The sequence below is a fragment of the Anastrepha ludens genome, chromosome 5, assembly GCF_028408465.1.
Source record: "Anastrepha ludens isolate Willacy chromosome 5, idAnaLude1.1, whole genome shotgun sequence".
In the NCBI taxonomy this organism is placed as follows: domain Eukaryota; kingdom Metazoa; phylum Arthropoda; class Insecta; order Diptera; family Tephritidae; genus Anastrepha; species Anastrepha ludens.
Genome location: NC_071501.1, coordinates 117,578,985 through 117,595,655, shown reverse-complemented (window position 1 = coordinate 117,595,655; position 16,671 = coordinate 117,578,985). Strand labels below are relative to the sequence as shown.

The following is a 16,671-nucleotide window of genomic DNA, read 5'->3' as shown; positions in this document are numbered from 1 at the left end:
CTGGTAGGGCCCTTTGAATGATTTAAGTAATGAGGCTGATTGACTATTTTTTGAATATATTTGAAAAAAAGGGAGTTGATTTTTGCACAAATTATAAATTTTTAGAATTTTTGTATGTCGTTTTGTTTATATAGAGTGATTCAAGGGCAATGCAGGTTGTTGACAGCAATTTTTTGTGGTATGCTACTCAGTTGGACAAGGCGTAAAAGTAATCTAAACGCATTTTCTTCATATAACGAATGTCTGACATTTTTTATATGGAAGAAAATGCGCAACAGCTCAGCGAAAAAACATTCTAAAATGAGCAGGAGTTGTTAGGCTCTTCAAACTTGTATTTTGTTATTTCAAAATTAAATGGATTATAAAACTGAATACCCAGACATTTTTTGTTTTTTTGTAAAGTTCTTATTAACTGATGAAAATTTGTCAAATTTTTGTAAATTTTATCTCATGCGATTTGCAATGGAGCTATGTGAAAAGTATGGGGTACACCATTAAGCCCCAGGCGATACCAGTGTGAGGTAACGAAGCCGTAAGCGTTATAAAAGAGGTAAAACTAGAACTATGCCAAAAAGTCATGGAACATTTTGATATGCGCATTAGGGTGGAGCGATGTTTGATGGATTTTTTTTACTGGCCTGAGAAAATTCTAGTGCTGGATAACGAGATCATAAGTGTTATAAATGATGTACAAACCGAACTCTGCCAAAAATTTATAAAAAAAATTTTTTTGCGCATTAAGGTGGAGCGATGCTAGAATGAATTTTTTTCGTAACTGGCCCGAAACGATGCCAGTGCTGTATAACGAGATGTAAAAAGCGAACTATGTCAAAATTTATGTAAAATTTTGTTTCATGCATTAAGGTGGAGCAATGTTAAATAGAATTAAATTTTTTTTTTTAACTGAATAACGAGATCATTCACATTATGAGCAATGTACAGCTCGAAACTAAGCCAAAAAGGCATAGACATTTTTTTTTGCGCATTAAGGTGGAGCGATAATAAATAGAAATTTTTTTTAAATATTTTTTGTAATGGCATAGCATTCAAAAGTATCCCTTATAAGTGTTAGTAAAAACCATATAATTCTATTGTATCTTTTTTGAATGACTTTTGAAGTGCCTCTAGTCTAATCAAATTTGGAAGAAATAAACAATATTTTACACAAATTTCATATATCAAATATTTTATATATTTAACTGGATTTTAACAGCATTACAGAGATATATAAATACAAATTTTAATAATAATAAATAAATAATAACAAAGACCTCGCCTACTTATCATCAATAAGACTAAATAGCGTTAAAATTCATAACTTAGAAGGCCGTGAAATCGCGCTGAAGTCTATCTGCGGTCTAAAAACAGCAAGAAGTGACCACAAATCTATGTAAAAATGTTCAAAAAATAACTTTCCAGATTTGGTTGGAATTAATTATTAAATTTGTCTCTTTCCTATGACGAAGTATACAAACCATTTTTTTCTACATTTTTAGTTTATTATTATGAACATTTTGAAGGTACAAACTCGAACTGATTGTATTCCATAAAGCATTGAAGGCGACAGTTGAAATTAGCGCAGAATTTACGCATTCACGGATTTTTCTCCAAAACGCTGCCGCCAAGATTAACACCGATCACACGCAAAAACCACACACCTATACACAGAAGGCAAAAAAGAAACAGCTAATATATTTTTAATTTGCGCATATTTTCTATTTAAAAGCGCAGCTTTTTTTTGGCGAAATTGTGAAAAAAAATTCAGCATTTCGGTGTCGTTTGGTTTGAGCCGTTGCCTCACTGAAATGGATGGTGGATCAAATATTTGCATTTTTTCACTCTCCGCTAAGCACTTAATTTTTGTTACTTTTGTTAATTTTGTATTATTTGTTATTTTTATTTTTATTTTAAACTTTTCACTTTTTACCATTTTCAGTTTACATTTTTGGTATTTCATTACATTCATCTGCTTGTATTCCTTCGGCATTCCCTTGCCAGTTGCTCATTTTTGCCTAATTTGCTATTGTTTCACATCCGCTAGTCAGTTATTTTTTTGTTTTTGTTTTCGTTTGATGTGCGCGAAGATTTTTGAGTTATTCGTAGATAAATGTGAAATGTGTTGGTGTTACATTGCGGTAGACGCGAGATGTGACCGCTGCAATAAAAATAATAACCCAAAAGCTAACCTCCGCGATGTATGTAGTTGTTTCAGCATAATTTTATAGCCGCTTACACTCGCAAGAAGTGCATTTGTGTGTGTGCGTGTGTGTGTATGTATGATTGCCTTGTGTCCATTACAACATTTTTTTGCGATTCGTTAACGAAAGTGACTTTTGATTATTTATCACCGAAATAACTTCTTTTTTTTTGTAGTAAATGTGGATTAATGGCGCTTGAAAATGCGAGTAACGCATTTTTTATTATTTGACCTATAGGGGTTTGTGGGTTGCTGGCTTTGTTGTGTTTTTTTCGGTTTCGTCTGTTTTTGCTTCACTTACCATTGTGCCTCTAATTATTGGATTACACTGGTTTTATTGTTGTTGGCTTCAGAAAAACGCACAAATTTATGCTGCCATATGCATGTAAGTATTTGTTGTATTTGAGATTAACAGGCTGTGTGTTGGTTGATTCATTTTTCGAAAAAGGTTGTACTTATTAAGTACATTGAACAAAATTAATGGTTTAGAAACTTCAAAAGTGAGTTAATGTTAAGAGTCATAGTCGCTATTAAGTCTTAGTTGTACTATTTAATCTGCTAGTAAGCATTTCTTGCCCATTGTAATGACCTTCAGCAAGAGATATCTGTCAGCTGGAAGCCTGTAAGCAGCTCGAAAATTGTTTCATAATGAATACATAACTTTATTTTTAGTGCTACGCCGCTCGATATACATAGAAGTTCTGCAATCAAGGTCGCCAACATAAAATTGAGGCGGGGCATTGAAAAGGTTTGGAAGGAAAGATTTTTAATGCTTTATTTTGCTAACTTAAGTGGCTGAGGTTATCGGTTGCGCTGAGCCGTGTTGGAGGAGTGCATTCAAGATCAAACTCAATTAAAAGATTAATTTTTGATATTTTTTCACTCTACATAAAATGAAAAATTATTTTAAAATAAAAACTCAATGCTTTCATTAGAGCAAAATTACAACAACAACAAAATTTGGAGCTTTTTTTTTTTAATATTATTTTGTTTTATTTTAGACCCACAATTATTTAACTTACAGAAAAAATACCGACTTTGATAAACAAATTATTTATCGAAAAAATTTTGAATTATGTTTTTACGATTTGTTTTTAAGACAGCACGAAAAAAATTTTATAAAAACTATTTATTTTAATTTCTCTTGGACCGAAAGGTCTATGCGTGGCTTACTGCCACCAGGCTAACCTAACCTAACCTAACCTTTCTTGGACCGACAATTATTTAACTTAAATATAAAAAACAAAGAAAAATATTTACTTAAAAAAACAATTACCAAAAAATTATTTTTACCATTACTTTGTGCCAAAGTTTGGTAAAGTTTGTGGAAAGTGCCAAAGAATCTTGAGGGAAGTATTTATTTTAATTTCTCTTAGACCAGCCATTATTTAATTTACAATTGAAAGCAAAACTACTAACTGGGAGAAAAAAATTGTTAACCAAAAAATGTTTTGGAATTAATTTTTATATCGGAAAGTAGGAAAAAAAATTTATAAAAAAAAATATTTTATTTGATTTTTCTAAGGCCGATAATTATTTAATTAATAACTCAAAACAAAAAAAAACATGTTTTACTAAAAAAATTTCTTGATTTTTTTATTCAAAAGTACGGAAGAAAACCTGATAAAGAATTTTTATTTTGTTTTGCCCTAAATCAAAAATTAATTACAATTCAAAGGAAACTTCGAAATAAAAAGTATACAAAATTGCTCGATTTTTGCTGATGTTGAATGTAAAGCGCACCTAAGCATCAATTTTTTTTCTGCATTTCATTTGACATTTTTCAATTTTAGACTAACTCAATTTGAACCATCGAAAGATACACAATCAAGCAACGCGTTAAAGTTACTTAGGCTTATTATGAAAACGGGCGTTCAAATCAAAATGCATATCGCGCACTTGGTGAAGAAAATCATCTTCAGTGATGAGGCACATTTTCACCTCAGTGGATTCGTCAATAAGCAGAATTGCCGCATTTGGGCGAATGATAATCCAAGAGTGATTGCCGAAAAACCAATGCACCCACAAAGAGTGACTGTTTGTTGCGGTTTATGGGCCGGCGTCATCATTGGGCCGTATTTTTTCCTAAGTAGTGTTCGCTATCGTGAGATGATAACGAACTTTTTATGGCCCGAATTAGAAGATATGGATGTGGACAATATGTGGTTTCAACAGGATGGTTTTGTCACACAACTAATGAAACAATGGCTCTTTTGAGCGAAAAATTTGATGGCCGAATAATCTCACGTCGCGGCGATGTGAATTGACCGCCAAGATCATGTGATTTGACCCCGTTGGACTTCTTTCTTTGGGGTTATTTGAAAGAAAAGGTGTACGTCGATAAACCAGCAACAATTCAAGAGCTAAAGGATGAGAGGATTCGGCACATTAACGGCATAGAACCTCAATTATGCCTCAGGGTCATCGAAAATTTGGACCATCGGATGGAGTTGTACCGCCGTGGCTGCGGCAGCCATTTGGCCGATATTTTGTTTCATACGTAATTGAGCTTCAGTATTATCATAATAAAGAGAAATGACAATCATTTCCTAAAAAATTGTATTTTATTGAAAATCTACACCGGCCCTTGAAACTTAACCACCCTTTATTATGGCACGTAAGCCCTTTTGGGTGTCTTATTTGTGGAGACGGCCTTGATGTTCTTCCACAAATGAAGGGAGCTACAGTTTCCTGCTGACTCCGAACGGCAGATATTTTTATGAGGAGCTTTTTCATGGCAGAAATACACTCGGAGGTTTGCCATTGCCTGCCGAGGGGCGACCGCGATTAGAAAACTCCTTTCTTAATTTTGGTATTTCACCGAGATTCGAATCTACGTTTTCTCTGAGTTCCGAATGGTAGTCACGCACCAAACCATTCAGCTATGGCGACTCAAGAAAAAATACTCACCCAAAGATATTAATTTTTAACCAAGTAATTTTTGCAATTAATTTTTTACATTCTTATTGAAAATATTTTTTTTATTTTATTGTCTTAGAGCGACAATTATTAATTTAAGATTTAAGGAGAAAAAAATTACTTTGAAAAAACAAAATGTTTACGAGAAAAAATTTCCAAGTTTTTTTTTACATTTTTCTCGTGAAATAGGGAAACGATTTATGAAAATATATATTTGAGCTCGATTAAACTGCCAGTAATTTAAATTCGATTACAACAAAAAAATTGAAATACTTTGAAATAAAGGTGTTTCCAAAAAAATTTTTAGAATTATTTTTTAAAATTTGTTATTGAAAATTACGGAAAATTCTTACAAAAAATATGTCGTTTGATTTCTTTTCAAACACACGTATATAAATTGATCTTGTCTTTTTGTATTCAAAAATTATCAAAGTAAAAGTGAAGAAACAAGGGAGGCAAAATTTTCCCGCTAAATTTGGTAGAATAATTCCAAAAAGAATGTACCAAAATATCTCGAACAAATATTTTAAGAGAAACTGCCGTCAAATTCCGAAATATTACAATATAACCCACTTGCTTGTGAGGAAATTTTACTACAAATACAATTACTAAGCTAAACGCATCCAAAGCAGAATAATCATAATTTAAAATCCAAACATTTTTTATTTGCCCATAAAACCATTGTTATGAAATATGCATAAATAGGCCACCCATAACCGACGGTTTTTTACATTTTTTTTAATTACCTAGTTAATTTGAGTGCCACAAATTACTCGTAAGGCGGCGTACTTACGTCCAGCTTCAAGTGTATGCATTTAGAAGAGTTTCAGTTCGTTTTGAAAGTTTTATTAGCTATTTTGAAAGTTTTATTATATTGTGGCACAATTTTTTCAGTTACTAGAAAATACCAAAACTAAAAGTGTAGTCGACAATTGCATACACTACTCGTATTTTATAGCCTTTGTCTGGTGTAATCTATGTTACTGAGGATGGCTGAAACTTGCTCAGAATACGTCACTTTTGCTCTGCATCAAAGCAAAGTTAGCTCTTTCATGTGCCTATATGTAGATACAGTAGCGAGCATAACTGAGTGCATTATGATTTTTTCTAGTTATTTTTGTGGAAGATAATGTAAAATATATAAATAAGCAACTTTAGATTTTTATAATCTGCACGCGTGTGTAAGAAAAAAACTGCAAGAACAGTTCCTGAAAAAATTTTTTTAAATCAATGCGATTTTTCAGCCGTTTCAGGTTTTGGTTAAAGAAACAATAAATATTAAAAAGGAAAAAATGAATTGAAAAAGTATTGAAAATATGTAGTGAAATGCAGAGTCTTGCTAGAACGTGTTCCCGTATATTGGATTAAGCAGGAAGTGAAAAAATTTGCGATTCAATGTCTGTATAATAGGGGAGATGCCAGATTTGTGATATATTATCCATTTCAAGAAAAAGATTCTAAATACTAAAAAATAAAACAAAAATTAGTTTAAAAAGTTGTTGAATTTTTTTGTACAATTTTTTTATAAATTTTTTCAAAATTTTTCATAAATTTTTAAAGTTTGCTTTATATGGCTAAAGAAATAACAATAGTAAACAAGGACATATTTATCGAAAAAAATTTTAATATTAAAACAATCAAAATTCAGTTTAAAGAGTTCAAAATTAATTGATTTTTTTTTCCTTTGAAAATCAGTTGACTTTTTTTTTAATTTTGTATAAATTTGTAAAGTTTGATTTATATGGTTTATGTTAATGATATTAAGAAAACAGCAGAAACTTCAGTTTAAAATTTTGTTGAATTTTTTTTTTAAATTTGTTAAATCTTTAAAAATTTTGTATACATTTTTTAAGTTTGATTTTATGGTTTTGTTGAAGAAATAGCAATACCAAAGAAATAATGATATTAAAAAGAAATGTATATAAATCGAAAAAAGTTCTAAATATAAAAAAAAAATCCAAAACTTCAGTTTAAAAAGTTTGAAATTTAGTGGAATTTTCTTTGCAAAATTATTGCACTTTTCAAAATTTTGCATAACTTTTCAAAGTTTGATTTGTTTGGTTTTTGATGAACTCAAAATGGTATTAAAAACTCAAAATATTAAAAAAAGGCAAAAAATTAATTTTAAAAAGTTAAAAAATTGTTGATTTTCTTTTAATTTTAATAAATTTAAATTTAAATTTTTAAGGTTTAAATTATTGGATATAGTTTTTGTTGAAAAAATAACAACATGCAAAACAAAAATATAAGTCGATATATTAAAAAAATCAGAAAAATAATCTTAGAAGGCTTAAAAGTTAGTTGAACTTTTTTTATGTTTTTTTTTTTTAATTTTGTATACAGTTTTAAAGTTTGGTTTATATGGTTTTTGTTAAAAAGTATATCGAAAAATATTCTAAATATTAAAAACAAAATTTAAAAAATTCAGTTTAAAAATGAATTTTTCAAAAGTTGGTATACATTTTGAAAGTTTCATTCTTATTGTTTTTGTTTGAGAAATAACAATGTGAAAAAGAAAAAGTATATAAGCCGAAAAAATTCTAAATGTTAAAAAAAAATTTAAAAAAAATTAGTTCAATTTTTTAAGTTTGATTTAAATGGTTTTTGTCAAAGAAAGAACAATATTAAAAGGAAAATCTAAATATAATATAAAAAAAAAATTAAAAAATTCAGTTCAAACCCCACCTCCAGCGGTTCAAGAATTTTGCGAAACTGAACTATTTACACCAGAGGAAGTATCATCACAAATATTTAAATTGAAAACAAAGAAGAGTTCCGGTTTTTACCTTATAACTTCGACTGTTCTTAAAAACCTAACATACAAGGCATTAACCCATTACAGCATAACGTTCGATATATCGGACATGAGTTAAATTAAATTTGTATCAAGCAAGTGTGATGTGGAGGTGGCTTAAAGGTTGTAATCGAAAGAAAACTATTTCTTCAACAATGGCAACCCTTCATTTGTCGACCCATCGCAAAGAGTTTACGTTATTTTAAATTTTTCAGTATGGCGGATTGCAAGCAGACTTTTTCGCGTAAAGGGTAAAATTTTTTTTTTAGTTTTTTGGTGTATTTTTAGCAAACAATTTTAGTGACAAGTGTTTATTAGTGCATACGTGTGTTAGTAAGCAAAACATAAAAAATTCTGAAGTTTGCTTCATTATCAAACATTTACTGTAGTATTTAGTTGTGGCGTCCGATATATCGAACCTTATGCATAGCAGGCTCTAAGTGGTTTGGTTTTTTGGGTTTTCCAGATTGACTGTAGATGAAATTTTGAGCCTTTTGAAGAACACGATGCTAATTTGAACCATTTAGGACGTAAGTTATTGCGAACTAAGTGCGAACTCCGTCGTTTTCACATAAGTAGGGGATCTAATCAAGATCAGTGTCTGCACGAGTCCTCTTCTAGTAGCGATAGCGAAGATGATGTACCACTTTCGACTTTAAAGAAAGGGTTACAACCAGCCAAGAAAAGAAGAGTTGACTTATGGAAGAAACAAATCCCAAATTTTTCTTGCATAGAATTCAGCCAACCATCAGAAGAAGCTTTTCACTGTAAGACTCCAACAGAAAATTGTCCTCTGAAAGATGTAAAAATGTTTAAGAGTGAAGACCGAGGCTACACCGATTTCAGGACAGCCGTCAAAGTATTTGTGTGTCGCTGGAAAGATAACAATGTAGTTACGGTCGCAACCAATTTCGAAAACATGACAATGACAACTGCCACGCGGTGGTCACACGTGAATAAAGCAAAAATTGCACTCCGCCAACCGTCTTTAATTTCTAACTATAATAAGTATATGGGTGGAGTGGATAAATGCGATCAGGCGATTGCAAATTTGCGTACAAGTATGCGTATAAGGAAATGGTGGTGGCCAATTTTTGCCTATTTCGTTGATGTTTCAATTGTAAATGGATGGTTACTTGCGAAAAAAGTAGGCTGTAATAAGAACACTGAGTCCTTGTTTGCATTTAGGAGGCATGTGGCTCGAACTCTGCTTGTGACACACGGAACACCCCCACATCAAGGACGAAAACCAGCTACACCATTGTCCACTACACGGTTTGATTGCCTCAACCATTGGATTGTTCCAATAAATTCCGAATGCCGTTGTGCAAATAAGTGTGGTGGGAAATCAAAATACAAATGCCAAAAATGTGAAGTAGGCCTCCATCCTAAGTGTTTTATGGAGTATCATGTAGAGCCCAATACCTAAATATATTTTATATATAATTAATTTACTTGTATTTCTTCATTTTCAGTAATATTTTAAATAAATTTCGCTAGAAGCATTCGGTTTTTTTTTATTTCTCATGAGATAGCTTGAGGTGCCGGTATGCATATCGTTCGATAAATCGGACGGCTTGTTTACAACAAACCACAGACAAATGTATAACTTTTCTTTCACCACTCGATTTATGTGATCCCCATAACCCGAAATTTTCACAGAAATTCATTATAAGTATTAGGACAAACTTTATGCAGTAATGGGTTAATTAAACTAACAACGAATGCGTGCATCAGCCTGAAATATATCCCATTACATTTAAAAATTTCAGAGATCATAAAACTTTTCGAGAAACTATTTGTCTTGCGCCTAGAAGAAATAATTTCACTCAAGCAACTAATTCCAACACATCAATTTGGCTTCAGAGAAAAACACTCGACGATAGACTAAGTTCATCGAATAGTTCACACAATAGAAGAGTCTCTGGAAAAAATAATATCTGCTCTGCGATGAGGGGCTGATCTATAAACTTAAGACGTTACTTCCGATGCAATTTAACGAATTATTGACTTCTTATATTGAAGATCGATATTTTCGCGTAAAACATGGACAGGCATATACCAGCCTTAGAAAAATCAATGCAGGCGTTCCGCAAGGCAGCATACTTAGACCTTGTTATACACTTCCGATTTGCCTGTTCCTAAATCCTGCAAAATAGCGACGTTTGCGGACGATACGTGCGTCCTCACTGTTGGCGAAAACGAAGCTACTGCGAAACTACAGGAATGGATTACTGTAACAACAAACTGGACTAGTTTGTGGAATATTAAACTTAACGACACTAAATCGGTACACGTAAACTTTACACACAAAAAAGTTATCTACAAACCCAATGAAATGTTTTCCGCAAACGTTCCGTATGCTTGTACTTGGGCATGACATTAGACACTAAGCTCAGGTGGAAGGAACATGCCAAAACCAAAGTCGCTGAACTCAATTTAAAATATAGAAAATTGTACTGGCTATCGGCAGAACGTCGAAATGACGCATTGAAAATAAATTGTTAATTTACACAAAAATCCTTAGGCCAGTGTGGACTTATGCAGCTCAACTGTGGGGATGCACTGCAAAAAGTAATGTAGAAATCATTCACCGTTTTCAAAACAAGGTAATCCGGGACTTTGTAAAAGCCCCCTGGTATATGATAAATCTCTGCGCTGTCAAGCATGCCAATAGGATTGAGCAACACATCAATGCTGAAGCCTCATCTCTTTGCGATGAAGCAATATATTATATACTAGGAGGCTGAAGAGGGCGAAACCACTGGACCTAGTGGTTATTAATAAGTAGAGTCATAAATTTACAAACTAAAATTGCTTGTTAGTTATATAACTTAGTGTATTAATATGAAATGTATCTATTTATTTATAACGTTTCAATAAAAAAAAAAAATAAATAAGTTCAAAAAGTTTAAAATTCAATTCAATTTTTTTTTTTGAAAATTAGTTGAGTTGTTTTCAAATTTTGTTTAAATTTTTCAAGTTTGAGTTATATAGTTTTTGTTAAAGAAAGAGCAATATAAATCGAAAAAAATTTTAAATATCAAAATATAAAACAAAAATCTGAAAAAGGTTTTATTTATATGGTTTTTGTTACAGAAATATTAAAAAAATATATATAAAATATAAAAAATTTTAATATGAAAAAATAAAAATACAAAAATTAGTACGTACTAGTTCGCACTTCGGCCTCATGGCCTTTTTTGGCCTCTACTCATCCAAACCTAATTGCCTTAAAAAACCTTAGATAGAGCTGGGTTGCGCTGAGGTTGCGCTTTAAGCTTCTTCGTGATATAGCGGCACATTCGAGAAGAAGGTTTGCTGGAGTTTTCGGGGACTAGTAACAGAAAGAACAGGAGTCAGTGGACTATATCTCAATCCTGTGCAGACTACTAAGCGATTTGCAGCGATCTGTGAAAATGCCCGTGGGCATTCTCAGTTTATACCTAGGCTTAGGAGTTACCTGAACCTACTTTGATTATTATATAACCGGGTAAAGACTTCACCTGACATTGCTCCATACTTTGGTGCCACTTCACGTCGCTTAGCCTTAGCTCTTCACTTTTAAGCTTTTCCTCGTATCCTATTAATAACGAGGTCGCAGCCTCTCTGGCCAAGGCATCTGTCACTTCGTTCCCAGTTGCACACCTATGACTTGTGACCCATGTAAGTGGTTATGCTCGCTAGCGTATGAATACACGTGAGAGGGCTACCACTGATACTACAGAGTAGCCTTCACACTTCATTAGTTGTCTGTTTTTATGACCAGCAAAATGCCTTCTTGAAGTAAATTTTTTACACTTAGTTTGTTTTTATCACTTTTTTTAATCAATTTTTGTTTGCTTAACTGCATTTGACTTAGGTGGCATGCTTGGCTCAACGTCTAAGTGATGGATTTGTTTGTTTGTCTGTCGCCTGTCTAACTCAATTTCAGTATGTCGAATGCATTTAAGCTTCTGTGTTGGCCCGAATGCATAGCTGAACGGTCCTCGTTCGTTTGTATTGACACGAAAATACATTGTAAAATAATTTGTTGCTAATTGTGAGTATTGCGAAATGTTGCTGGGTTGCTGCTAATTAATAAATGTAACTAAAATATTAAAAATTGTTTGCAAGTTTGGTGTGAACTGAGGAGGTAGTAAAAATGTGCATATTTACATGAGTTACAGCTATTTTTCTATTATAATTTGTAGACGATTTATGGTTATGATTTGTGGTTAATGAGAAATTATTATTCATTTTTATGGATACCTGTTTATGGGCGATAAATAATTTTCAGTTAGTTGTTTCTTGGCAGAAATGCACATATTGGCTCAACCTTGACTCCCAAAGAGCGACCGATGTTATTAGAAAGAAAAAAAAATGTCACCAAATGCTCTGCCTTGCATGTGGATAAAAGCCACACTGCATCAAACTTCAACTCGCATGCTTTTCCAAGAGGGCGACTCTGACACTAGAGGAATATAATGAAATTCTCGTGTGATGTGGAGCAACTGCTGCTAAGCTTTTTAGACCTTCACACACACGGCTTTTTTATGCTACCCTTTAAATTTATTTTATGAATAACAAAATTGGACAATTAATTTAATTTTAAATTTTTTCTTCAATTTACGAAAACAAACCACGAATAAGAATTTTCTTTATTCCATTTAGTTCTGGTATTACGATTATCATTCAGGTCATATGGAAAGGTCATAAAAAAGTTCAAAATAGCTAAGATAATGCTAGAAAAGTGCTTAGGTTCGAGTCCCCGTGCATGCAACACCAAAATTATGAAAAACTTTTTTTTTCTTATTTCGGCCGTCCCTCGGCAGGAAATGGTGAATCTCCGAGGGTATTTCTGCCATGAAGAAGCCCCTCATAAAAAAAATCTGTCATTCGGAGTCGACTTAAAACTGTAGGTCCATCCATTTGCGGAACAACATCAAACGGCCAAACACCTAACGGAAGTGTTCGCGTCAATTATTAATTTTTATCATCTTCTGCCAGATTTTTATCTTCTGTAGATTTTCTGTCTAAGCAGTACTGAAAGGGTCTTTTCAAAAGCTTGTACAAAATTAAAAAGGCAAAACTCTTGTGTTATTTTTCGGCATAGTCTCCTTGTAGGCTTATACACTTCGTCCAATGCTGTTCTAGTTTGATGATTCCTTCCGTATAATAGGTTTTGCTCAAGTCTGAAAAATAGTCTTACGTTTTTCTAATCACCTTCTCCTTTGAATAAATCCTTTATTCTGCCAGTGATTTCTTTGAATTGGTAACAAATAGAAAAAAGAAATTTTAAATTTAAAAAAGGCGTCCCAAGATGGCACGAGCGAATGGTAACTCCTAAAGCCCAGACTAAAAAGCCCAATGTATTCGAAGCGCTGGAAAGTAAAAGGGTTGATAGTCAAGGAGAAAAGGACAAAAGTTACAGAAAGAAAGAGATGGAATAGAAACAGAGATGGTTAGACCTGCGAGAATTTTCCAGATTATTAGGCCTATCTGAAAATATACTCCAATTTGAGAGTTAGAATTTTACTCATTCTCGTGACATCGGAACCCAAAATTCATAGCCCTGCTCTAGCGAATGCAAGACACTAACAGTGCAAATGCTCAGTGCTATCCTCCGCTAAGGAAGACAAGCAAATCGGCTTCTCCATGATTCCAATGGTGGTCATATGCTGACCCCATCGATTGTGTCCTGTAATAATATCGACAAGCAACCGAACGTCTTTTCTGCCAAGTTTTAGAAGAAAGTTCGTCAGTTTTCTGTTCTTGTAATTCCACAGACCGTTCTTTCTGTAAATTACACACATAATCGCTGATCCAATTCATGATTCCTGCAGAATTGTTTCCAATTATTGGCTCTGGCCCCGTGTGGTGACCATTGATCCGCAATTAATCAGTTCCGCGGTGTCTTGGATCTCATATAAGTACAAGCAAGTAGTATTTCGAAGGATCTGAGGAAGCCATGTCAGAAGAATAGAGGGTATGTGAATCGAGTTGGATGACTTTTTTCATTAATTTTGCCACCACAACTGTTGCAAAGTGAACTTGTACGTAGTCGTATGGAAAAGGATTTTTTTGAAAATAACTCGACTTCCTCGATTCAAAATAATGCCAAGCGCAAAGAAAAAAACCGATCTGGCTGAAACTTGGTGTGTGTTCTTGCAAGAGATGCTACTAACTGAAAATAACCTTGATACGCGCCACTAGCGCCATCTATCGGACTTTGCACGGACTTTTCAAATGATCCTCGTATTTTGTATTACGAATATAGCTAAGCTTCATTTTTTATTCTTTATTCCTTCCATAGAATGTTTTTTTACCGACAAACCGCGGAATTTCACCAGTCACACGTAAAAAAAACATTTTTTTCAAAAAAATAAAAAAAGATTCTAATTAAAATCTACTTGAAATTTGTTCTAGCGGACCATCCGCATTCGACAACACAAATGTGCCTCAGATTTTTTGAAGTAATAGAAAATTAATTGGTGCCTCATAAACCCAAACTAACGAAATCAAACACAGCAGTTTTGAAAGAGTAAGAAGTGTAGAATAGTAAGTGGTCTACCATTTTGGTTCCCTAAACATTTCATTGAAGTTTTCTCTTGGACTCAAGTTGCTTCAAATTATTTGAAACAACTTTTATAAAAGTTTATAATAAAATTTATTGGCGAATATTTTTGTAGTACACTTCAACCCAATATTTGACACGCGTAGGGGTCACAGGGGCCGCCGTAGCCGAATGGGTTGGTGCGTGATTACCATTCGGAATTCACAGAGAGGTCGTTGGTTCGAATCTCGGTGAAAGCAAAATTAATAAAAACATTTTTCTAATAGCGGTCGCCCCTCGGCAGGCAATGGCAAACCTCCGAGTGTATTTCTGCCATGAAAAAGCTCCTCATAAAAAAAATATCTGCCGTTCGGAGTCGGCTTGAAACTGTAGGTCCCTCCATTTGTGGAACAACATCAAGACGCACACCACAAATAGGAGGAGGAGCTCGGCCAAACACCTAACGGAAGTGTACGCGCCAATTATTTATTTTTTATTTTTTAGGGGTAATATTGACTCATATTTTCAAAAACCTGAAAAACGTAAAGTTTGTGAGGTCGTTCGAGGGTTAAAATGTTCCACAAAAATATCACGTATAAAATTTCAGTAGGAGTCTTCTCAGACGAAAAGGGTGTGCGATAAAGGGCAAAAGTGCAGCATTCATTTCTTTCTAACGTTAACAGAATTTGATTTTATGTATGGCTAGGGTACATGCATATCTTGTACCATGTTTACTTTTAAAACAGAAAAATATATTTTTACACCCCACTCACCTGCACAATATAGCCAATGGAACAGATAATAAACCACATGAAATCTCGTATGGCGTCCGCCCAACTCCAGGCGCTGCTAAGGAAGGACTGCAATGTTGACGTTGCTGCTGGTGCTGGCGCTGCTGCAGTCGCCAAATGTCCATTCGGTAAATGGCCATTGGATATGCCGCCATTAGCTTGAGCGTTGTTGTTGTTATTCACCATTTTCACAATTACTTGGTTTTTGATTTAATAATAGAGCACACAAAAATTTAGTTATTTCAATTTTCAGTTTCACATAAACGAAAATGTTTGGCTGCGTAGCACAGGGCAAAAAATTTGGGTTGTTCAAATTGCTTTAGTTTTTTCATAGGTTATAACAAAAACCAAAAAAAACGCCGTTAACTTACACTCTTTGATGCGTTGTTTTAAGCTAAAGGCAGATTTTCGTAAATTTTTTCGATTATTTTCAAACACTGTTCAAAAAAATTTGTTCTTCAAAAAATGTTCTGATTTCCACGGAAAACTTCACAAAACTAATTTGCACAAAACACAGAAAGTCATATAACAAAACAACAAAAAAACACAAAATCTTGTATATTTTTTCTTGTTCGCACCAACTACATGAAAATTTCGCAAGGAGTTTCGAAAATGCGAATGGCTCAAATGCAAAAGAAAATCACAAAAAAATCAATTCGAAATCAATACCGCAAAAGAACTGTGCGTGAATTTCTATGTATGCGTGCAGGTGTGTGTGCGAGTGTAAGTGAGTTTGTGTCCAGGTGGGGATTTGTATGGATATTTATTTATTTTAATTTCGCTACTGCCCGAGGAGCCTGCCGCTTTGTTAAATATAATATTTTGACTTTTGCCGCACTACACGTCCGCTCTGCTGAGCATAAGAAACTTTTGTGAACACTAAATCGCGTCGAGTGTCGCTTGACTTCTCCGTTCGACTCACGGCGTGCAGCTCACTTTTGTGAGGCTTTCAATTTTTCTCGATGGCAACAACAAAAACGCGCTACACGAGGAACAGCAAAGGCAGACAAAACAAACAACAAAAAATCAAGCGCAAAAAAAACACAAATCAAAAACAAATAACTAAACAAATTTTGTAAAAAAAATAAATAAAATAAAATACACGCAAGCTATGAGCGAGCGAAGCTTAGCTTGGCCAAACGTTTGTTAGCTGCCTGCCGCCGGGCAAGCGCCATGCCCAGCCGTTGTATGATCAGCGCCGCTTGGCTCAGCGCCGCTAAGGTGCAGCCGCAGTCGCATGCAAGCAGAAATTGAAGTCTAAGCTGGCCGTATAGCCAGCGTTGCGCAGCGTCGCCGCTCCAATTAAAGCCGGATTGTGACGTCACACAGCTGTGGTGTTTCGCTTTCATTGTGCTTCTGTCTCGCATGTCTCGCTTTGTCTAGGCTTTGCTGTGCACGCTTCACTTTAGTTTACATTACAGTTTCAATTTCCATC

General features: G+C 33.8%; 1 protein-coding gene across 2 annotated transcripts in view; it reads right to left on the bottom strand.

Annotated features, from left to right (window-relative positions):
- The window catches only part of LOC128865424 (estradiol 17-beta-dehydrogenase 11), a 67,349-nt gene extending 51,194 nt beyond the window's left edge, over positions 1-16,155 (bottom strand). The window contains exons 1-2 of one of the 2 annotated variants that reach the window (XM_054105793.1): positions 15,906-16,155; positions 15,219-15,733 (exon numbers count right to left, since the gene is read on the bottom strand). In XM_054105793.1, coding sequence (XP_053961768.1) covers positions 15,219-15,422 — 204 coding nt within the window. In that variant the 5' untranslated portion in view covers positions 15,423-15,733; positions 15,906-16,155. Of the gene's footprint in view, positions 1-15,218 lie in introns of both variants that reach the window. The other variant, XM_054105792.1, reaches the window with a different exon arrangement.
- Between the last annotated feature and the right edge of the window lie 516 nt (positions 16,156-16,671).